Source organism: Silene latifolia, chromosome 6, assembly GCF_048544455.1.
Source record: "Silene latifolia isolate original U9 population chromosome 6, ASM4854445v1, whole genome shotgun sequence".
NCBI lineage: Eukaryota > Viridiplantae > Streptophyta > Magnoliopsida > Caryophyllales > Caryophyllaceae > Silene > Silene latifolia.
In genome coordinates, this window is record NC_133531.1 from 106,853,672 (window position 1) to 106,878,806 (window position 25,135).

The 25,135-nt window shown below is 38.9% G+C and overlaps 1 protein-coding gene across 1 annotated transcript; it reads right to left on the reverse strand.

The window, feature by feature from the left end:
* Positions 1-3,734: 3,734 nt before the first annotated feature.
* Positions 3,735-19,391, reverse strand: LOC141587077 (protein MODIFYING WALL LIGNIN-1-like). The gene is made up of 3 exons (XM_074408493.1): positions 18,973-19,391; positions 18,665-18,876; positions 3,735-4,026 (listed from the first exon to the last, which is right to left on the reverse strand). The coding sequence occupies exons 1-3, from the start codon at positions 19,081-19,083 to the stop codon at positions 3,774-3,776; spliced, it is 576 nt and encodes a 191-aa protein (XP_074264594.1). The 5' UTR covers positions 19,084-19,391; the 3' UTR covers positions 3,735-3,773.
* Positions 19,392-25,135: the final 5,744 nt, after the last annotated feature.

The following is a 25,135-nucleotide window of genomic DNA, read 5'->3' on the forward strand; positions in this document are numbered from 1 at the left end:
TGTATCACATATTGTCTTTTAAAAACTAAAGACTAAGCTTAAATACCTTCCCTAAAAAGGTAATTAGAATAAAAGTCAAACACATATCTCGGGACAAACCACGTAAAGCAAAATAACAAGTCTTCTATTTACGGGATAAATGCGAGTTGAATATAGTTATCGACCTCGCGTGTAGTTTGCATGCCCAAAATTGCATTCAAGTCATCAGTGACAGGCGACTCGCGTATCACTCACATATTGTTGGTCTAATTTAATCTGTTAATAATAAAAGCTCTGGTCCATATGAGTTCCACATGTAAGGATCCCACATCGGAGAATTAGAGAAGAGTATTCCACTATATAAGGCAAAGGGCTACTCTCTCTATAGCCAATTGGTTTTAGAGTGGAACCCTCTTGGGCCTGTGTTGTGGACTCATTCTCCTCCGTTCGGGTGCGCCCCAGGCTCGTTGTGGAATTTAGCATGGTATCAGAGCCAGGTTATCTAACCTGGGTTTCATGAGGCCAAAGTTTGCCAGTTGGGCGAGCAAAGTTGCTCAGTTAAATTTGTCCGGTCTGAGTTGATTCTGGGCCAAGTTTACAGCTGAACGAGCAAAGTTGCTCGGTTGAGTTTATCCAATCTGTGTGAAAAGTGGGCCATACATGTGAGGGAGCGAGAGTGTGAAGAAACCCAAAGTTCCACGTGTGAGGTTTGTCCCACATTGATAAAAGAGGAGAAGAATTACCACTTTATAAGGCAAGGGGCTACTCCCTCTATTGCTAATTGGTTTTAGGGTGAACCCTCTTGGGCCTGCGTTGTGGACTCTTTCTCCTCTATTTGGGTGCGGTCCAGACCAGCCGTTGTTAAAATTTAACATGGTATCGGAGCCCATGGCTAAAGACCTGCGTTTCATGGGCCAAAGTTTGCAGTCGGACGGGCAAAGTTGCTCAGTTGAATTTGTCCGATCTGAGTTGATATTGGGCCAAGTTTACAGCTGGACGAGCAAAGTTGCTCAGTTGAACTTGTCCAGCCTGTGTGATTGCAATTGGAGGAGAAAAAAGGAGACCCAGTTTGCTTGTGACCTTACATGTGAGGAGGAATGTTAAGAATAAAAGCTCCGGCCCATATAAGTTCCACATATAAGAATCCCACATCGGAGAATTGGAGAAGAGTATTTCACTATAATCACTCTTTTTTTTCCAGTCTACATTCGAGGCTTGGGTTGCATGTAGGCTATACCTAGCTTCTTTGTCCTTCTTAAACCATCGCCCTCCACTTTTTCCTTTGGTCACACACGGCTTCAAAACCAGAGTCCATCAACAATTTTCATGATTAATCAGAGTACCAAGAACACCTCTAAATCTCAGAAGTTATCAAGAAAAAAGTCCATTAATAACAAATTACTACATAAAATGCGAAAAGACTGTCTCAAAATCTTAAATTTGCACAAATTCAACCAAATTAGCACCAATTAAATACGTTTGATCAGCAAATGAGAGAGATTATATATGCTTAAATTATTAAGCTACGGCGATTTTTTTTTTTTTTTTGTATTTATCTTAAAAAATCGTATTAGAAACTGTAGAAAAGATACGGTTTTAAAACATTCGTATTGTAAATACAAAAATCCATATCGTCATATAGATATTTGTATAGCTTAAACCGTATATCATATTGTATGCGTATAATAAAACCGCATCGTTTATTTTTACCCACCCTTTTAAGCGTAGGCAATAGGCCGTGCTGGGCCGGCCCGTCGTGCCTTGCCCCAAAATTGGCCCGGCCCAGGCACGGATATTGGGCTCCTCGGGTCGTGCCGTGCCAGGCCCACTTATCCAAACCTACGCCGCGGCCCGCTCAAGGCACGACCATTTTCGTGCTTGGGTGGCCCATGGGCTTTTCGTGCCTTGTCCGTGGGCCGACCCATGTGCTTTAATATTTTTTTTATTTAAAAAAAGCTATTATATAATTGATATAGTTTTAGTACTTTTTGTTTAATAAATGATGATTAATGGTTTAAATATATATTTTATTAAATATTAATTACTTTTTGTTTAATAAATGATGATTAATGGTTTAAATATATATTTTATTAAACAATAGGTTTTGGTATAGACGGGTGGGGCGAACAGACGGGTAAAGACCTCTAATAAAATGGGTAGGGGGACAAGGTGGGACACCCCCATGTTCTTTCCACTTTATGGCAAATGGGTATTTTGTGAGGGGAAATGATATCCGTCTATCGTATAGACGGATAGTGCCCGTCTATAATGAGAATTTGTGTTTATTAAATATTAATGTACTTTTTGTTTAATAAATAATAATCAACGGGCCATTCTTCGTGTCGGGCCGTGCCAAGCCCGTCGTGCCTGGTGCGTGCCGGGCTCCACCGTGCCTGGGCCGTGTCGTGCCTAGGCACGGATTTCTGAAAAAAAAATCGCGCCGGAGCCCGCCTCAAGCCCAGGCGTGCCGTGCCCGTGCTTCCTCAATTTTCTCGCTGGGTCGGGCCGTGCTGCCCACCGGCCCACGGCCCTTTATGCCAACTCTACCTAAGTCACCCAGAGTATAAATTTGAAAACCTCTGACACCAAAATTGAAATATTTATGAGTCAATTTACAATTACTCCCTTTTGCATACCAATTTTCTAAAACAAATCTCTTTTATAATTTTTTTTTAAATTACCCTCTTGAAATGCACAACAACAACATCAGAGCCTTAATCCCAAAATGATTTGGGGTCGGCTGACATGAATCATCCTTTCGAACCGTCCATGGGTGAACGCACGCCTCAAAATGCGAATAAAAAAGGGAAGATAAAAAACAAAAAGGGAGAACGAAAATGTAATGGAAAGTCAAGGTGAACTTAGAGGTTTTAAAATCGAATTCCGTCTTTCTTTTATAAAAACTTAAAATTTAAATCGAGAGAAAAGATTAAAGCGATTTTTTAAAAACCGAAATAGAGTTAAGGATCCGGAATGAACCAGGTAAAAACTATAAGAAAGTGGTTGTTGAAAAAGTGTGTAATAAAGGAGAGAAAAATAAATAAATTAATTTCTTTAAATTAAATAAATAAAAAAACACTAAATCTGTCAAAAACATCAAATACTAAAAATCTACATGTATCCTTTCCCTCCATTGTGCCCTCTCCGTCACCATACTCTCCTCAAGCCCCAGAACTCTCATATCGTGCTTTCTATCACTCTCAACCATGTCTGTCTCGGTATTCCTCCGCCTCTAAGGACCTTTTTCTGTTCTCCAAGTCTCCACCTCCTAACCTCAAAGGCCCATAGGTCTCTTCTCACATGACCAAACCATCTTAATCGGTTTTCCATCATCTTGTCCTCTATTGGCGCCACTTTTACCTTTTCCCTAATCACCTCATTCCTTAACCGATCTTTCCTTGTATGTCCGCACATCCACCTCAACATGCGCATCTCCGCCACACTCATCTTTTGAATGTGACAATGTTTCACGGCCACCCTCATCTCCGCCACCCTCTTGAAATGCACATTTATCAAAAATTGTTTCAAAACTACAACTTAGATGACTTTATTCAGTTTGTTTTTGAACTTATTTTCCATCCATTGTTATACCTTTCAAGTATAAATTAGCTAATCCACAAATATAATAAGTTGAAAAACAGACGGAATAAGTCAACTAAGTTGGAGTTTTGAAACAATTTTTGATAAAAATGCATCCTAAGGAAATAATTTTAAAAAAAAATTATAAAAGAACGTCATTTTAGAAAACTGGGATGTAAAAAGGAGTAATTGTTAATTGACTTAATATTTTATTGTTATTTAATACAAGCAGGTAATGAACCATTTCTGGAACTGTGATCGACTGATACATGAAATTTATTCCTTAGTGTTGTGACCCCAGAAGCTAGAGTGCATCCTAAGGAAAGTAGAACCAAAATTGCAGCAGTAACAAAAACACCATCCTTGACTAAATAGCAATCCCCATCTAACCACCCTTTTCCAAAGACCTGCCTTCGGTTCATGCTTGATGCTGTGCTTATTAGCATCACCCATGCCGCAAAACTAATCCTGTTACAACACGGAAAAGTAGCGTCAAAACATCAATTGTAGTAGCAGCAGTAGCAGCGTAGTACTATGAACCTATGTATAATTCGAGGTATATTTTATTGAATGTTGTTTACTTTGTTTTAATACCATGAGTCCATGAGCCTCATTTTATATCGCATAGTTTGTAGTGATTTAAAACTTACAATATTTCTATTATTATGATTTAATTACTCATTAATAATAATTATAAAGCTTCCCTATTGATATATGTTTAGAAATTTTTGTTGAGGTCTCTTCCCATATGTGTGTGAGGGGCATTGTCCCACATCGGTAGAATAATAGTGAGGGGACTAGCTTATAAGTAAGTGGGTTACTCCTCCTATCACCAATTGGTTTTAGGATGGAACCTCACTTACTTGTGGGCCGGTCTCACGGACCTAATTCTATAAGCCCGCTGCGGAGGACTCAACAAGTGGTATCAGAGCCGATGGTTCGGCTTGGGACCGTAAGGTGCAATGTGGTGACGATGCTCGAGATGGCGCGGAGTAGCGTCGTGGTTGCGGAGTAGCACCACCGTTGGACTCTCTCCCTTGGTTGACCAGAGATGCGGAGTAGCATCGTGCGGAGTAGCCTGGTCGGCCCGACGCGGGGTTGTGTCGGGTGCGGAGTAGCGCCAAGTGAGGGGGAGTTTCAGCACACACACATGTGAAAGGGGGAGATTGTTGAGGTCTCTTCCCATATGTGTGTGAGGGGCATTGTCCCACATCGGTAGAATAATAGTGAGGGGACTAGCTTATAAGTAAGTGGGTTACTCCTCCTATCACCAATTGGTTTTAGGATGGAACCTCACTTACTTGTGGGCCGGTCTCACGGACCTAATTCTATAAGCCCGCTGCGGAGGACTCAACAAGACTTTGTTGGGTTCCTTATGTTGATGATAACATGCCCATTTGATTTGTGTTATCTTAGTTTACCTTTTCAGGATTAATGATGTAATCAAGCTTGGATTAAGAAGCGTTGAAGTTGTTATTAATCCCTTTGTAATTAGTCGTGTGTCATCTAATGTACAAGTGAGAAAGTTAAGTATATTAGAGTAATAGAAACATCCGATCATTGCTTTTACACGCAAAACAAATTTTGGATTATGCCACAACTCGAGAAACTTGAAGTCCCTTTTATCTTTCAAAAGCTTTCACGTGATTATCATTTTACAAAGATAAAAATCAGATTTTTATTAAGGAGGTAGTATCCAATGAAGAGTGGTTTGAATTATTCAAAATGTTTCCTCTTTATGCAAATTCAATCCTTTGGTTTTTAAGAAAACAAAAGTTGCTTTTTGCCATATTTGTGTTAACTTGTCATCATGTGACTTGTCTCACATCCTTTGTTTTCTGAAATTGCATGTGCATTTAAGGTTGTCTTTCAAACCTTCTTTCTCTATTCCTTCCTTTGCAAAAGACCCCTTTTTGGTGCAAGTGTTGGGTGGTTGCAAATGGTCTTCACATGTGAGGTCTTTGACCCTTCAAAACCATAGCAACCCCTTCACTCACCTCCTCTATATAAACCGTGTGCCTCCTTCATTAAATCCCCAAGACTTTCTGAATTAATTCTTTCATGTTTTGCAAAGTGTTTTAAAGATTAAAATCGTGTCTCTTGCAAAATCCTTTTAAAAGTCTTCAAGTGTCTTTCGCTTTCTACAAATCGTGGCTATCGTTGCTTTTCTATACTAAACTCTCTTGCTTAAAAGTGTTGATCTTGTAAAAGTTGTCCACCTCTATTCTTTGTTAAGAATGTGTTAGTGGAAACTTGATCCTTTACATTTTAAGTGTGTTAGTAGAGTTTAGGACGGAGTAGTCTTTAACTCTTGACAACCGGAGTAGGTTGTGAGTTGTTGAGTTCTAGGACGGAGTAGTCCTTTAACTCTTGGCAATCGGAGTAGATTGCGAGTTAGCTTGTCATAGAACGGAGTAGTTCTTGTACTAGCTTTGCAACCGGAGTAGGTTGGCGTCTTTTATTACAAGGGTCTTTTAGTTTTCGGAGTAGATCACTAAAGGAAAGTAATAAAAAGTAGATTGGACGTAGGCACTTGAGTTTCTTGCCGAACCAATTCAAAAATCTCGTGTTCAAGTGCTTATCTTATTTCCGCTGCCTTATTTACTTTGTTTGTTTGTTTTGTTTCGCTTTACCTTAGAAGTAACAGTTCATCATACTGTCGCATTTGGTCTGCAGTTATATTCCACAAACTGAGACAAATAGATACAGGCAGAACGATTGTTGCTTTCATACTTGACAAAAACATTCATCGTGATACTTGTTCAATCTTTCAATATTATTCAAAGTATCCTTTAATCTCTTTTGTTCACTTAACTTACTTTAATCCAATAAAGTTGAAGTTAAATTTTTAAAAGAGTACCTAATTCACCCCCTCCCCCTCTTAGGTACTTGAATCCATAAACTCAACAATTGGTATCAGAGCCTCGTGCTCTTGATCGAGGCTAACCGCCTTAGAGTTTGATTCGTGGGTAATGGATTCCGAGAAACACTCCAAGATCCCGGTCTTTACCGGTTCGAATTTTGGATGGTGGAAACTCAAAATGGAACATTACATCAAAAGTATCGATTATCAATGTTGGAACATCATCCAAAATGGACCTCTTGCCATTGAGGAAACCGATATTCTTAACGGTTTCACCAAGACAAAAGAGGAAAGAAATTACAATGAGAACGACTTCAAGCTTGCCGAAAAGAATTCCAAAGCAATGTCGATTCTTCAACGTTGTGTTGGTGAGGGGGAAGTTAGTCGAATCTCCGGGTGTCCTACGGCAAAATCTATTTGGGATTCCCTTGTACTTGCATATGAAGGGACGTCCCAAGTAAGAAAACACCGTATTGATCTTCTCATGCAACAATATGAAATGTTTAGAATGTCAAAGGACTAGTCTTTAAATAATTTTTCTTCTCGTTTTTCTTGTATTATTAATGAGCTTCAAAGTCTAGGAAGGAATTTCGAGTCCGAGGACATCATTCGAAAAATCCTTCGTAGTCTAACCCCTAAATGACAACCTAAAGTCACCGCCATAGAGGAAGCTAAAGACTTGTCAACCCTATCTCTTCATGAACTAATGGGATCACTAATGGCTCACGAGTTTAATCTCGATAAGCATTCTAGTGAGTCATCAAAGGGAAAGAGTCTCGCCCTCACATCTTCTCCAAGTGATGAAGAAGATGAGGAGGAAGACGAGTTTGCTATGTTCACAAGAAACTTAGCCGGGTTGGTCAATGGCCAAGGTAACAAAAAGTTCACTAATAATTACTCTAAAAAACGCTTTCCTAAGAGATTTACCTACTTCCACCATGGGATGCTTTAAATGTGGTGATAAAACTCATCAAATTAAAGAATGTCCCAAGTGGGAAGAAATCAAATCTAAGGAAAGAAGAGAAAAAGTTAAAAAGGACTACAAACATAGAGTCATGAGTGCTATATGGGGAATGTCCGACTCCGAGGAAGATGAGGAACTCATCGAGGAGGAACTTGAGGCTAAAATGTGTCTTGCAAATCATGATAAAGAAAAGGTCTCAAAAAACCCAAAACTCGAACACTTAAGATGTCTCATGGCTAACCCCGACGATTCCGACTCCGATTCCGACAACGAGGTAAACAATCTAAAGGCCAAGGCTAGAACTTACTCCAAAGAGAAAGTATGTAAGCTTCTTGATCAACTTTTTGATAAGTGTCGGTCTCAAACCAATAAGCTTGATATTATGCAAAATGAGATTGAGGAAATTGCTCAAGAGAACTTTAATCAAAAAATGAACTAAAAGCAACAGATCATGCGTTCGTCACTTCGAGGCATATAATGAAGTCAAAAGAGTCAACAAGTTAAACAAGCATTTGACTAAAGAACTAGAGCGTCTTAGGTTGACTCCCACGGACGTCTCTGACCTTGAAAATGTCAACACAACCTTGGTGATGCAAATTTCCCAACTAACCAAGGAACGTGATGACATTTTGAAGGACAAAGATGCTCTTGAAAATGAGATCTATGACCTTGTAGTTGAAGTTGTAGACTTAAGAGAAACAGTCTCTAAGACTCGTTGCTTCACCACGACTTAGACAAGTTTAAAAGAAAAAGTGAATGGTTGGAAAATGAAAATGAGTGTCTTAAAAGTGAGGTTGTTTGTCTCAAGAATGAAATAGAAGATCTCCATGATAGGCTTACTTTCTTGCAAAAAGGTATGCCCGAATGTAGCACTTCTAGGTCTTCTCCTCACCATAGATCCGATGAAGTCGTTGATCTAAGCAAGAGACTTGACGAGATGACATCTAAATATGAAGAGTCTAAAGAAAGAATCATTTATCTTGTGTCTAAACTCAACAATCACACCCATGACTTCATTGTTGAGAAAAGATTGTCCATAGAAAGTGCTAACAATGATGAACTTAAAAGAGAAAAGGAAAAGAATTTGCATCTTCTCTCACGTGTCAATGACTTGACCAATGAACTTGTTAATGCTAAGAACATCACTGAAAAATGGGAAGGAAGTCAAACCGTGTTAAACTTCCTCACGAATCAATCCGAGAAATGTGAGAAATCCGCTGGTTTGGGGTTCAAATGGAACAGTCAGACTGACTGTTGCATCCAGAAGCCTAAAAACGATTTTAGAGGAAGGAAGTATGTAGGTCTTCCCGAATACATCATTTGCAATTATTGTGGTGACAATGGTCATGTTTTTAATGGTTGTACAAAACGTTTTGATGACATTGATAAGAACACCAAAGCATTAAAAGAAATGGACATTAAGAAAGACACCACAAGTTATGTTGATCACAAAAAGGGACCCAAATTCATTTGGGTTCCTAAACTCAAAAACTAATCTTGTGTAGGGCTTGGTGAGAGGCGGCCGCAATTGGTACTTGGATAGTGGATGCTCTCGTCACATGACGGGTGATAGAAGCCAATTCCTCTCACTTAAAGCATATGATGGTGGCACGGTAAGGTTTGGTGACAACAAGAAAGGTGAAGTAATTGGTATTGGAAAAGTTGGTAAGTCATCCTTACTTTGTGTCGACAATGTGCGGCTTGTCAAAGGTTTGAAACATAATCTCCTTAGTATCTCTCAACTTTGTGATAAGGGTAATGTTGTTGAATTTCGTGCCAATATGTGTCGAATTTTTGATGCCACTACTAATGAACTAATACTCGAAGGAAGACGTGTCAAAGATGTTTACTTAACTAATTTGAACTCTTTATCCGGTCACACCATGTCTTGCATGAGTGTAATGAACAATGATCCTTGGTTATGGCATAAAAGGTTTGGTCATGTTAGTACAAAAACTCTTAATACCCTTAAAAGACTTGATTTGGTTGAAGGCATTCCTAATATAAAATTTGACATTGATAAAGTATGTGATGAATGTGCTAGAGGTAAACATGTTAAAAGTTCCTTCAAATCCAAAAGAATTATGAGTACATCTCAACCATTGCAACTTTTACATATCGGCTTGTGTGGACCAATGAGAACTAGAAGTAGAGGTGGTAGTCGTTATGTGTGTGTCATTGTTGATGATTACTCTAGGTTTGTTTGGGCACTCTTCCTAAGCTCTAAGGATGAGACATTTGATGAGTTTCTAATTTGGTTGAAGAAGATTCAAAATAAACTTGGTTTAAAACTTGTTTCAATGAGAACCGATCATGGAACCGAATTCGAAAACTCATCATTTGGTGCTTATTGTGATGACAATGGTGTAGACCATAACTTCTCGGCTCCTAGAACCCCACAACAAAATGGTGTGGTTGAAAGGATGAATAGAACCCTTGAAGGAATGGCTAGAACAATGTTATTAACTAGTAAGTTGCCTAAGAACTTTTGGGCCGAAGCGGTAAATACCGCTTGCTACATTTATAATCGTGTCATGATAAGGAGTATTTTAAATAAAACTCCCTATGAATCATTACGTGGAAGAAAACCCAATATTTCATATTTTAGATGTTTTGGAAGCAAATGTTTTGTTCACAACAATGGTAAAAACAATTTGGGTAAGTTCGATCCACGAAGTGATGAAGGAGTATTTATTGGGTACTCCGATCATAGCAAGGCCTATAAAGTTTACAATAAACGAACCTTGTTAATTGAAGAAAGCATCCATGTCATTTTTGATGAATCTAGTGTGCTTGGACAGGTACAAAACATGGATGATGATGATGAGGATGAGGATGATGAATTTGAGATTGGTCTTGTTCGAAAAGACTTCGTGTTCACGGATGAAGAAGCTCCCAGCACTGAATTGCAACAGACACGAGACTGCGCCATCAAAGGAGAGCAAAGAACTCGGGGGAATACGTAGTACTTCGATTCCTCTCTGGAAGCAACAGACCCAACGACTGTTGCTTCTACCTCCAAATCAAGAAAACCAAAACAAAGTGAGGATGAAGAACCTTCCAGTGCCAATGGAAACAACATCCGTGATCGATGCAAAATGGTGAGGGGAACAAGAAACCTTTGTTCCAAAGAAGTGGAAACATCAAAGCTCTCATCCACTCACTAATCTCACAAGTGATCTCAACTCGGGAATTCGAACAAGATCATCCGTCAACAAACTCGCTCACCTCAATGAGTATTGTGCTCATAATGCCTTCCTATCTCAAATTGAGCCTTCAAATGTAACATCGCCTTGACCGATGCAGATTGGGTGCTTGCCATGCAAGATGAGCTCAATCAATTCAAAAGAAATGAGGTATGGCACTTAGTCCCTAGACCGCCTAATCGCACCGTCATTGGTACTAGGTGGGTCTTTCGCAACAAGCTTGATGACTCGGGAGAAATCGTAAGGAACAAGGCTAGACTAGTGGTGCAAGGTTATAACCAACAAGAGGGTATTGATTACGATGAAACCTATGCACCGGTAGCTAGACTTGAGGCCATACGATTGCTTATAGCTTTTGCGGCTCACAAAGGCATTAAACTCTTCCAAATGGATGTCAAAACCGCTTTCTTAAATGGATATTTGGAAGAAGATGTCTTTGTAGAGCAACCACCGGGTTTTGAGAACAATGATTTGCCTAACCATGTTTTCAAATTAGACAAAGCTCTTTATGGTTTAAAACAAGCACCAAGATGTTGGTATGATAGATTGTCTAAATTTCTTATTGAAAATGGTTTTAAAAGAGGCTCCGTTGACAAAACATTGTTCTTGAAGCAACAGTCAGACGAACTGTTGGTTGTACAAGTATATGTTGATGACATTATATTTGGTGCAACAAATGAACTCCTTTACTTATATTTTTCGGAACTAATGAAATCGGAGTTTGAAATGAGCATGATGGGTGAGCTCGGATTCTTCCTTGGGCTCCAAATTAAGCAATAAAAAGATGGAATCATGATCCATCAACAAAAGTATATTAAGGAAATGCTTAAGAAATTCGGGATGACTAATGGTAAGCCTCATGATACGCCTATGGTAGCCGGGTCCAAATTGGACAAAGATGAACTCGGTAAGAATGTTAGTGATAAGGTGTATAGAGGTATGATAGGTTCACTTCTTTACTTGACCGCAAGTCGTCCCGACATTCTCTTTAGTGTTTGTTTATGTGCTAGGTTCCAAGCAAATCCGAAAGAATCACATTTCAAAGCCGTTAAACGAATTCTTCGGTATTTGATTGGAACCCAAAATCTCTACCTATGGTACCCCTTATATTGTCCTTTTGATCTTATAGGCTTTTCGGATGCGGACTATGCGGGGTGCACGGTGGATAGAAAGAGTACCTCCGGAATTGCAACGTTCTTGGGTCCTTGCTTGACTTCTTGGGCCTCAAAGAAACAAAACACGGTAGCTCTTTCTACGGCCGAAAGTGAGTATGTTAGTGCGGCACATTGTTGTTCTCAACTCCTTTGGGTAAAACAACAACTCTTGGATTTTGGTATTATTTTTGACTCCATTCCTTTAATGTGTGATAATACGAGTGCAATAAATATCTCCAAAAATCCTATTCAACACTCTAAAACCAAGCATATTGATATTCGTCACCATTTTATTCGTGATCATGTGGAAAAAGGACATATTAAACTTATCTTTTGCAAGACCGAAAATCAAATTGCCGATATTTTTACTAAGCCACTTGCAAGAGAACATTTTGAGAAATTTAGACTTGAAATTGGGTTAATTAATAGCTTGTGATTTTTAGTGTGAGTTTTACAAAATTCCCTAATTGATTAAATTAAAATTGGATATATGTTATTAAGTGTTCTAAGTGCATTGACATCATGTTTGGACCAAAATTGACACCGTATTTGTGAGTCGGTAATCACTCAACCTCATATCTAAATTTACGTTTATTATATGCTACCTTGCGTTTTTATTTCGAGTAATTGAATTTGTTTAAGTCGGGCCAACCACCTCTCCTACATCATTTAATGGGCCATTAAACTCAACAACCCATCACCTACAACTACCCGTCCAAACCACCTAAACCCACTAACCCTTCATCTCCCAAATCCACAACTCCCTCATATCACCTACCCTAACCCACCATGGTAAAAACATCATTTAACACACCCATCAAACCCACAAAAATTACCTCCCTACCTGTCACATCCAACCCGCCTACATCACCAACTCCAACCATGCCACCAGTCAAAACATCTTACGCCTTTCCCCCACAAACCTCAAATACGACAGCAACAAACCCAGATCCACCTAGCCCTCAACCATTCCAAAACCCACTGACCCTCCATCATCCGACGACATACCCATCTCCACAATGGTAGGACGACGCACTCGTGGTGGTCGGAAGAAAAGCTCAACTGTTCCGAGCTCCTCCTCTGAACCGGTTACTGTTTTGGTTGAAGATGTTGAAGATGAAACCGAATTTGATTTGAACGAAAATCCATCGAAGTCCTGGGCATGAGTCCGACCCGACTCCGTGAAAAAGAACAACAAAAGAAAAGAAAAAGCCTCCTCATCCCAATTACCCCCAATCTCCGAAAATGCTGAACAAAGTAACATTGATAATCCCATTGATGAAATCCCAATTGAAAATCCGAATGAACCTACCCAGAAAAAATCGAAACCATCAAAGAAAAAGCTTGTTTACCTTGCTCCCTCTGATCCGGTCTCCCTAACCTCGAAGTGGGATCTAGCCATTGTTTGGGCTCACCTTGAGAGTCTCGACCTCCCTACTTCCATTTACAAAAATTGTGAAAGGTTGATGAACATTAAAGCAATTCACTCTCCTCGGGTGTATAATCAAAACTGGTTCGAGCCACCGGCTTTCCACTCTGTCCGTGACATGGTTTTAGCTCAAGGTTGGGAGAAGTTGTTGGAAATGCGTGAGCCGGTATTTGTGAGCGAAGTGATTCAATTCTTTGCAACGGTGACGGGTTGATAAATCCGTGAATTTGTTACACTAAGGTGAACGGTAAGCCTCTAAAATCGACTCAATCTGATTTCGCATCGCTCTTAATATTCAAGTCGGAGGCTATGACAAACTCCCTCTCGAAACTTGGGTAGCCTTACCATATGCCTCCCCTCTTAGCATTGCTCAAACCGTTTGTCCCAAAACTGTCTCCCCCGGACCCGTGAGCAACACCCAAATCCCACCTCCTCTTCGAATCATTTTTAACATGTTGTGTCGCTCAATTTATCCTTCGGGTGATAGAGGAAAACTCTCCATTGCTTTACAATATTTAATCTATCACATTGCTACCCATAAGAAGGTGAACCTAGTTGGGCTAATGTTTAAACGTTTTAATCTTATCTCGACCAAGCTTCGTCGACCTTCTTCTAGCTTGATTCATTTACCCTATGGAATGTGGTTATCGGTTGTGCTCAAGGCACACGGGGTTTTAGTGAATACTAGCTTGGGTTCGTTGGATATGTGTGATACCATGAGTGATGGGCAAATGGGGAAGATGTTGATCAAAATTGAGAATGATGAGTTAATTTCGTGACAATTAAGAAGGACCCTAAGTTGGGTCATCAAGTCAAGGTAACTCGGGTAATATGCGGGACGTGCTTAATGCCGTGGCTGAGTTAGGTGCGTGGATTAGGGAAGATGCTCGCCAAAAGGACTTGGCTATTTCAGCTCTTGCTTCTACTTTGGACCTCATCCGTGGAGAGGTGGATATTATTTCCACCCTTGTGTCAACAAAAGAGGTTGGTGAAGATGCTAATGTGGATGATGATCCGTTGGGTAGTGGCTCGGATGGTGAACAAGCCTCCTCTCCTTAGCCTTTCCATTTCCTCTCGGCCTATTAACCCTCACCCGTGTCCCTTCATTTTGTTCCACCTTGGTTGTGCCTTTCTAAGACTTATTTTCTTGCTTGTTATTTTGAACAATTGGTGGTGTACTTTAAACTCTCTTTAGCTATGTTGAACCTTGATTAGCCTTTGCCTAATCCTTGTTGATGTTGACCTTGTTACCTTGTCACACTTCCATGTGTCTTTTTGTGTTTTCTTATGACATATCTGCACTCTAATGCTTGTGACATCCCTATCCTTTTGATGATGTCAAGAGGGGGAAAAAGGTAAACTCATGCTTTGAATCTCTTTGCTTATTGATTAAACTAATGGCTTGTCTAACCTTCTTAGCTTGATTCTTGTTTGGGGCAATGTAAAATTGTCTTGATAGTTTGATTCTAGCTTTTGCCCTTGGTAAGGTAATATTGTCCCTTCTCTATCATTTGATCTTGCTTGCTTAAAAATCTTGAATCAAGGTGTTTACATTGCTTATACATTCGTTTGGGGCTTGTCATCATCAAAGGGGGAATTTGTTGGGTTCCTTATGTTGATGATAACATGCCCATTTGATTTGTGTTATCTTAGTTTACCTTTTCAGGATTAATGATGTAATCAAGCTTGGATTAAGAAGCGTTGAAGTTGTTATTAATCCCTTTGTAATTAGTCGTGTGTCATCTAATGTACAAGTGAGAAAGTTAAGTATATTAGAGTAATAGAAACAGTCCAGACGACTCTTGCTTTTACACGCAAACAGCTGTTTGGATTATGCCACAACTCGAGAAACTTGAAGTCCCTTTTATCTTTCAAAAGCTTTCACGTGATTATCATTTTACAAAGATAAAAATCAGATTTTTATTAAGGAGGTAGTATCCAATGAAGAGTGGTTTGAATTATTCAAAATGTTTCCTCTTTATGCAAATTCAATCCTTTGGTTTTTAAGAAAACAAAAGTTGCTTTTTGCCATATTTGTGTTAACTTGTCATCATGTGACTTGTCTCACATCCTTTGTTTTCTGAAATTGCATGTGCATTTAAGGTTGTCTTTCAAACCTTCTTTCTCTATTCCTTCCTTTGCAAAAGACCCCTTTTTGGTGCAAGTGTTGGGTGGTTGCAAATGGTCTTCACATGTGAGGTCTTTGACCCTTCAAAACCCTAGCAACCCCTTCACTCACCTCCTCTATATAAACCGTGTGCCTCCTTCATTAAATCCCCAAGACTTTCTGAATTAATTCTTTCATGTTTTGCAAAGTGTTTTAAAGATTAAAATCGTGTCTCTTGCAAAATCCTTTTAAAAGTCTTCAAGTGTCTTTCAGTTTCTACAGTCGTGGCTACTGTTGCTTTTCTATACTAAACTCTCTGGCTTAAAAGTGTTGATCTTGTAAAAGTTGTCCACCTCTATTCTTTGTTAAGAATGTGTTAGTGGAAACTTGATCCTTTACATTTTAAGTGTGTTAGTAGAGTTTAGGACGGAGTAGTCTTTAACTCTTGACAACCGGAGTAGGTTGTGAGTTGTTGAGTTCTAGGACGGAGTAGTCCTTTAACTCTTGGCAATCGGAGTAGATTGCGAGTTAGCTTGTCATAGAACGGAGTAGTTCTTGTACTAGCTTTGCAACCGGAGTAGGTTGGCTTCTTTTATTACAAGGGTCTTTTAGTTTTCGGAGTAGATCACTAAAGGAAAGTAATAAAAAGTAGATTGGACGTAGGCACTTGAGTTTCTTGCCGAACCAATTCAAAAATCTCGTGTTCAAGTGCTTATCTTATTTCCGCTGCCTTATTTACTTTGTTTGTTTGTTTTGTTTCGCTTTACCTTAGAAGTAACAGTTCATCATACTGTCGCATTTGGTCTGCAGTTATATTCCACAAACTGAGACAAATAGATACAGTCAGAACGATTGTTGCTTTCATACTTCAGCAAACATTCATCGTGATACTTGTTCAATCTTTCAATATTATTCAAAGTATCCTCTAATCTCTTTTGTTCACTTAACTTACTTTAATCCAATAAAGTTGAAGTTAAATTTTTTAAAAGAGTACCTAATTCACCCCCTCCCCCTCTTAGGTACTTGAATCCATAAACTCAACAATTTTGTTTCCCTATATATATCCGCACAATATATTTACGTAATTTATTTTCGCAGTACAAATTTTATTATGTCATCTACTTTTGGTTTGCGAGTTGCGACGCCCCTGCTGCGACGACTCTTGCCAAACCTTCTCTTTGGCACTATGTATATCAACCTCTGAAGTAGTTGAGTAGTTCAGATTTCAACTTTACAAGTCATGTATGATGTATGTTAAGAAAACCCTAACGTGGTGGTGGTTGTATGTTAATTAAACCATTCGCATATATGCATGCATTGGAGGGGAAGTGAACGTGGCTTGTTGCTAATTCCAACTGTACTAATTTGGAATTACGACTATCTAAATTACGAACAAGATATAAAAAAGAGAACAGATAACGAACCCTTTATAATTAAGAATAGAGATACTAAACTAGATAGAACTAGAAGTAGGTCCAAAGTTTCCATCCTAACTAATTTTCATAAGCCATTTTCGACAAACTCATTTTCAACTAATCACTACCAACTTTATATTAACTACATTTGTTTGAAACAACAATCTTATCGTGTATTCGTATATCTACCGAGTTTTTAAAAAAAAAAAAACGATCTAATGTATGCAATCTTATCTCATTAAGCATTGTGAGTATGTAAATGAATTGTTACTTTGGTGATATGTGACTAATTTCGTTTCATTATTTCTCTCCATGTATATAATCAATTAGGATCCTCACCATTTTTTGAAATAATTCTCAACGATCAAGATTTTATCTAACGGTCCAAATTTCATACCGAAAAATAAAGGAAAAAAACATTACAACAAGAAGTGTTGTATTATAGTGTATTATCTTGTGAGAGGAAATAGGGTCTCTATTTTTGTTAGGAAATGGAGAGAATCTAAACCCTTATACAATGAGATCGACAATTGTCAACTTGTATGTAGAACCTATGATGGAGCTTCAAACCTTCAATTATCAACTTAAACTTTTGATTGAGATGTATTATCTATTGCATGGTATGAGAGTCCAACATGTAGAACAATTAATTAAAAGTTGTGCATAAATTGATGATTGATTGAGACTTAACTAATGTTTCAATACCTTAATCCCCACTAAAAGAATAAGAATTACTCAATATTTTTCCACCCAAATGATTGACAATATTGGTGGGCCCATGCTAAAATTATAATAATTGATGACTGGTTTACTAACAAATTTGACACATAATAAAATATCTCAATAAATTATAAAGTCAAATTAAATTATTCTTTCCAAGTTCACAAAAGAATGTGGGGCCCATATTATACACTACCGTTATAAAGGCAATATTAGTTTTACTTACATTTCGTTTCTAACTCAATCCTCCTATCCCCCCATAATCCTCCTACAAATCTCATGATTAATTTTATTAGATTTATGGTTTGCTTTTCTCTTAGACACTTTTCAATGTACTATTAGGATTGCTCAAACTATGGCTATGTTAATAGCCTAAGCTAGCAATCTTTTTCACTCTGACAAAAAAAAAAAAAAACCTACAAATCACTAAAACTAAAACATTAACTCATCTATAAAATTTTTTCCGATCAATGCAATAACAAAGTAGTGACCCTATATTAAATTATGTTTTTCCATAATAGTCGGCTATTATTATTTTTAATAATAAAAATAGGTTCGCACAAAAATAACTTAATCTAAAAGTCCTTTAAATAGTACTTTTTTTTTTATAATATCACTAACATTATAATCAGTACATTACAACAATCTATTATAAGTACAACTCATTTATATAAATATTTTAAATTTTTATTACCTCTATACTCCCTCCATTCAACTCCACAAGGCCATTATGCTTTATCACGTTTGCCAACGCGGTTTTTACTCGGCAAATATCTTTAGTTACGTATTTGCAAAAATTATAAAAGTTAGATATTTTTAGTACTCTTAAAGACGAAACAAATAAGATCTCACATGAATGTATTTTTACTTATGTATCGAGAGAAAATTGAAGTTGAATGTCCGCTTGTGAATAATGTGCGAAAGAGATAAGGGTCTTGTGGAGTTGAATGAAGGGATCACAAATGTCGTGTTTTAGCACGGAATCTCAACTAATACTTTCCATTAATTATATAGCAAGATCGAAGAGCCAAGGAAAAGGTGACATGGTAGGGTAATTTACATTATAGTCCCTCCAATTCACTATTTTCTTCCCTATTTCCATAAATGGATTATTCAGATTTTCTCCCTTATTTCCTTTTTTTGATGATTTGTCTGGTCCAAATTCAATTTCTTATTTCTTGTGTAAAAAGAAAAGGGGAAGAAAATGGTGAATTGGAGGGAGTATTAAGATGGGCAATTAGAGCTTACCATGAAACACCAAAAAGTACGGTGGCAGTAGTCGGCCATTTTGTCCGACAAAATGAATTTTTTTCCCTCGAATCTGGGCAACATCTTACAAAAATGATCAAGTTCCCAATAATCTGAGCAATCGAACTACATATCAAAGCCGCAATTCCGAACCCAAATGCTTTATTTCCTGGCAATTCACACAATTTCCCATCCAACCTCACATTCTCTATCTATCAAAAGCAACATAATCAAACAAATGGCATTATTATAGACCACAAGTCGATATAATCAGTTAAGTTAGTTGACATCTGCAGAAGATTGCGTACCTTAGACTTGTTAAATTCCGCAAGAATGCAAAAAACAAATGATGGGACAGCCAAAGCAAATACAAGAGAAATGATTAATGGGTATGTGTAATTTTGATTTGATTTTTCCATAAATACCCTGTTTTTTTAATTTATTAAATGGATGAATAAAACATGAGCGAAAACAGGGGAATATTGGAATAGGAAGGCATGCTAGTTTTACTTAATAAGGTTGGTGATTAGAAATTGATGTAGTTGTTGAAAGAGAAGAGAGAGTTTCTTTGAAGCAAGATTATTTATATTTTGTAATTGCTTGCTTACTTTGCAATGAAATGAAACTATTCTGGGAGTTGTTTTGTTTGGAGTCTTGGAGGGTTTTGGAATATTTGTAATTTCATGCACTTTTTAAACGAGAGTAGCTGTTTTTCTATTATTTGGTCTCTATCAGTCATCATTAAAGAATAGTTGAATTTAGGACTATAGATAGAAAAGGATAGAGGTGTGTGAAAGGTGGAGCCTGGTAAGGGAAGACTCGAGGGAGTTAAGTTGTGCAACTCATTTGGGAATATTAAGATTTTTGACAATTCGGCTGTACCAGGGAAGGTAATAATTAACGCATGAGTAGACCATTATCGTAACGTATACTTTTTTGATTTGTTTTGAAAACTTGGTTTCAACTGTCTTAAAAATTAGATAGGTTGGAATTCACAAGTTATTGTGAAAACTGAAACATACGAATACGATACGCCGAACGGACAAGATAACTAACTCATAGTAATTGTTAAATCTACCAAACCGATGCAACTATTAACAACTGTATTTCTTTCACTTAATAGGACTTAAACTTGATCAAGATAACCCATACAACCATAATTGGATACCGATTATCGACCAATACAATAAAAAAAAAAACATAATAACAAATTGGTTTATGTTAGAATATATCGCATATATTCGTTTTATTATGTTCCGTTATTGTAATTATTTGTTACCTAGTTTAAATTCCCTAATTATGTACAATATCGTTTAGGTTAGACTAGGATATCGTCTTCATCAGTGTGTATATATTCTCATGCTTCATTCAATAATAATCAAGCAATATATTCCTTTATGGTATCAGCTTCCTAGGTTTATCGATCCAAAATCACTTCCGCATTCCTAGATCTCTTCTTTCTCCGGCTATCTTCTTCCTCTCAGACCCCACGTCACCCTAAACATGCCGGCAAAACATCAATATCACCCTGCTCTCGCTGTTACGCAGATTCGTAATCATGTCACTGTTACCCTTGGCATGGATAATGACCAATATCCGCTTTGGGTTGCTCTCTTCACGAACCACGCAAAAGCCACACGCGTGCTTCACCATATCATCGAGCCAACATCCGGCAAGCCTGCCTCGCCTATCACTGCCGATGAGAAGGAGTTATAGGACACTATTGATGCGACGGTCCTTCAATGGATCTATGCAACCGTTAGCACGGAACTTCTTGAAACAATTGTTGAAGCGGAGTCCACTGCCATGGAATGTTGGACTCGGGTTTAACGAATTTTTCAAGATAATCAATATAGCCGCGCCGTTACTCTCGAGCAAGAGTTCTCCGGCACGTCTATGGCGGATTTCGCGTGCGTCTCAGCATACTGTCAACGCTTAAAGGCACTTGTTGATCAGTTGAAGAACGTCGGTTCCCCGGTCACAAACAACCGACTTGTTCTTTAGCTTGTTTCCGGTCTCACACCGGCATACCATGGCGTAGGGATAGTCATTCGACAAGCCAACCCGCTTCTAGAATTTTATCGCGCTCGCTCAATGTTAACTCTCGAAGAAGCAGGACTTGCCAAGGCAACCGCCTCCTCTGCCATGTACGCTAAACAGAGTGATGATGGCGACTCTTCCTCCTCCATACTGGGTAAGCCTCCTCCTTCTTCTAATAAAAATAAGGGGGGTCATAATAAGAAGAAAGAGGGTGGGTACAAAGGGAATAAAGGTAGCAAACAGAGCGATGGCAATGGTGGCTCGAATATGGTTCGAGTTCCGCAGGTACTCAACCCAATGTGTCCCCAACTGCTCCGTGGACAGGTTATGGTGGCTGGCCATGGGGACCCCACTCGTGGTCCTACCCACCGTGCCCATATCCGACGACGCCAGGCTATGGTAGTTGGCCACGTTCATCAATCCCACGGCCTTCTTTCCCTCCTCGCCAACAGGCGTATACTGTCGCTGCTCCACCATCTCAAACCGACATCGAGCAAGCGATGTATACTCTCGGTTTGACTCCACCAGATCCTCGATGGTTCATGGATACCGGCGCTACTTCACATTTGACATCGGACGCAAGTAATCTCACGTCTTATGTAAATTCGAGCATTAAAAATGGTGTCATCGTTGGTAATGGTCAATCAATTCCCATTAGTGGTCATGGCCATACTACTCTTTCTAAACCACACCCTCCCCTTCACCTTAAAAATGTCATTCACGTACCAAATATTGTCAAAAATATAGTCTCCGTACGAAAACTTACAACCGACAATTCGGTCACCGTCGAATTTGACCCCTTTGGTTTTTGTGTGAAGGATTACAAGACGGGGACGCGTCTAATGAGGTGCAATAGTCAGGGCGAGATTTATCCCATCACCGTGTCAACCTCGTCGCGTCCAGCCGTGTTTGCAGCTCTCGCTCCATCAGTTTGGCATGATCGTTTGGGACACCCCGGACCTCCTGTTTTTAGTTCCTTACGTGCTAAAAACTTCATTTCATGTACTTCAAATAAATTGCCTTCTATTTGTTCTAGTTGTTCTATTGGTAAGATTGTTAAAAAACCATTTTTTGCTTCACAATCGCATACTTTATTGCCATTGGATATTATACATTGCGATCTTTGGACATCTCCCATGCTTAGTTCCTCTGGCCACCGGTTTTATTTAGTTCTCTTGGATGATTTTACAAATTTTGTCTGGACATACCCTATATCTCACAAATCTCATGTTTATGACATGTTTGTTAACTTCCGCAAGCTAGTTAAAACTCAATTTGAACGGAATGTCAAGTCCATCCAATGTGATAATGGAAAAGAGTTTGATAACGCTTCATTCTGGGATTGGTGTGCACAACATAGGACGGTTTTCTGTCTTACTTGTCCATATTCCTCGTCTCAAAATGGCAAAGCAGAACGCAAACTCCGCTCCATTAACAATATTGTCCGGACTTTGCTTCTCCGGGCGTCTGTCCCCCCATCTTTTTGGCACCATGCACTTCAGACAGCTACATATTTGTTAAACATTCTCCCCAATAAACAGCTAAATTATACAACACCCATGTCGGCTCTTTATTTCAAAACTCTGTCATATGCTCATTTACGCATTTTCGGCTGTTTGTGTTTTCCTCTTATCCAATCTACCAAAATTCACAAGCTACAACCTCGGTCTATGCCTTGTGTCTTTCTTGGTTTTCCGGATAATCATCGAGGTTACAAGTGTTATGATATGGCATCTAAGAAAATAATTATATGTCGCCATGTTCTTTTTGATGAGACCCGTTTTCCCTTTGCTGAAACCCGATCTCACCAACTCCCGCCTACAATTTTCTTGATGATGCCAACCCCCATCCTAGTACCCTCCAACTCCGTCAGGATAGTTTAACTCCTGACCCTCCACCATCCCCTCCACCCCGCAATAATCCCACACCCACTACTGCTATACCTTCTATCCCACATACTGACCCAATTCCGCACCATAACTCATCCACACTGCCCAATCGTCCTCTTGTCACTAAAGTTGTCACACGTGGTGATTATGGCATTCGCAAACCGAAACCCGTTTTCGACCTCAACACGACCCTTGCCATATCTCCGTTACCCCGTAACCCCGTGTCGGCTCTTAAGGACCATAATTGGAAATTGGCTATGGACGATGAGTATCGTGCTCTAATTGGTAATGAGACGTGGACTTTAGTCCCGCGTCCGTCTAATGTGAATATTATTCGGTCTATGTGGATTTTTCGTCATAAATTTAAATCTGACGGTACTTTTGAGAGGTATAAAGCTTGTCTTGTAGGTGATGGCAAAACGCAACAAGTTGGGATTGACTGTGGTGACACTTTTAGCCCGGTGGTTAAACCAGCTACTATTCGAACGGTTCTCTCGTTGGCTTTATCTCATGAATGGTCCATCCGACAATTAGATGTCAAAAACGCATTTCTCCATGGCAACCTTCGAGAAACCGTCTATATGTACCAGCCTCTTGGCTACCGTGATCCCAAATTTCCCAACCACGTTTGTCTTCTTCGTAAGTCCCTTTACGGTTTAAAGCAGGCACCACGGGCGTGGTACACACGTTTTGCTTCTTTTGTTGAGCAGCTAGGTTTTTCACATAGTTTATGTGATCATTCACTATTTATCTACCGCGACAAAGATGGTAATTGTGCTTATTTGCTTCTTTACGTTGATGATATCTTACTTATCCCGTCTTCTGACAAGTTTCGACAGTATATCATGACCCGTCTTGCCAATGAATTTGCAATGAAGGACCTCGGTCCTCTTAGTTATTTTCTGTGCATCGTCGTGTCACGATTTCCTCAGGGGTTGTTTTTATCTCAACAAAAATATGCATCTGAAATCATTGAAAGAGCGGGAATGACTATGTGCAAATCGTCCTCTACACCGGTTGAAGTAAAACCGAAACTTAGTGCTTCAACTAGCACTCCTTTTCGTGATCCCACTTTGTATCGAAGCCTCGCAGGTGCGTTACAGTATCTTACTTTTACGCGTCCCGACATATCTTATGCGGTGCAACAAGTTTGTCTATTTATGCATAATCCTATGGAAGAACACATGAATGCGTTAAAACGTACTATTCGCTACATTCAAGGCACGAAAACTCTTGGTTTATGGTTGGGAAAATCATCACCCACGACCCTTACATCCTACACGGATGTCGATTGGGCTGGGTGCCCGGATACCCGACGGTCCACAAGCGGTTATTGCGTCTATTTAGGCGTCAATCTCATATCTTGGGCCTCTAAACGCCAGCCAACTATCTCACGGTCTAGTGCAGAGGCTGAGTACCGTGGTGGTGCGAACGTGGTATCCGAATCTTGTTGGTTATGCAATCTATTGCTCGAGCTTCATCACCCGATCAGTAAAGCTACTTTGGTGTATTGTGATAATGTGAGTGCCATTTACTTATCTGGTAACCCAGTTCAACATCAACGAACGAAACATATTGAGCTAGACATTCATTTCGTTCGGGAAAAAGTGTCGAAAGGGGACGTTCGAGTTCATCATGTTCCCACGCGTTCGCAGATTGCCGATATTTTTACCAAAGGCCTACCATCCATTCTGTTCAGTTATTTTCGTGACAATCTTCATGTTCGGCTCTCTCCCATTTCGACTGCGGGAGAATGTTAGAATATACCGCATATATTCGTTTTATTATGTTCCGTTATTGTAATTATTTGTTACGTAGTTTAAATTCCCTAATTATGTACAATATCGTTTAGGTTAGACTAGGATATCGTCTTCATCAGTGTGTGTATATATTCTCATGCTTCATTCAATAATAATCAAGAAATATATTCCTTTAGTTTAATATTTTACAATTTGTGACGTTAAACTTCATTTTTATAAAAGAAAACAAAAAATCATCTATGTGTAGTTTAATCCTTAAATTATCGTTTAAAACATGAAAAATGTTCCAACTAAAATTCATCTATGTGTGTAGTAAGGAAAAAAATGTATATTGATAACATAATTTAACGAGGAGATGAGTAAAACTTAAATCAATTCATTACCTATGACAACGTGACATAAACCTACTAAAGTTAAACGGATTCAATATGACACATTTCACTTCCACCCTTTCATGATGAACTCGATTGTAACTTGGCCCGGCCTTATATACCCCTTCCTCGTCACAGATACTTATTTTATGCGGATATATCCGTCTTGAACTTAAAATGAGTCAAGTAAAGAGATGTGATCAAAGTAAAATCAGCAAGCAATCAAACTCCTATTATGGAGAGATCTGTGCCAAACAAAAGTAAGGTCGATTCCTAGTTCCATTAACTTGTGCGAGAAGTGAAAGCTCTGGATACATGATGCGTTCCTTTTATATACGTTTGTTTGACTATTTTGGCACACATTTCCATGCATTTTAGATACTATTTCGTTACTATATTCCCTTCTTTTGA

Excerpts from the sequence above, each read along its gene's own strand:
- LOC141587077 (XM_074408493.1), bottom strand. The coding sequence starts at position 19,083 with ATGGAAAAATCAAATCAAAATTACACATACCCATTAATCATTTCTCTT. Across the intron at positions 18,877-18,972 it reads CGGAATTTAACAAGTCTAAG|ATAGAGAATGTGAGGTTGGA; the intron begins GTACGCAATCTT and ends TGCTTTTGATAG. Across the intron at positions 4,027-18,664 it reads GTACTTTTTGGTGTTTCATG|GATTAGTTTTGCGGCATGGG; the intron begins GTAAGCTCTAAT and ends GTGTTGTAACAG.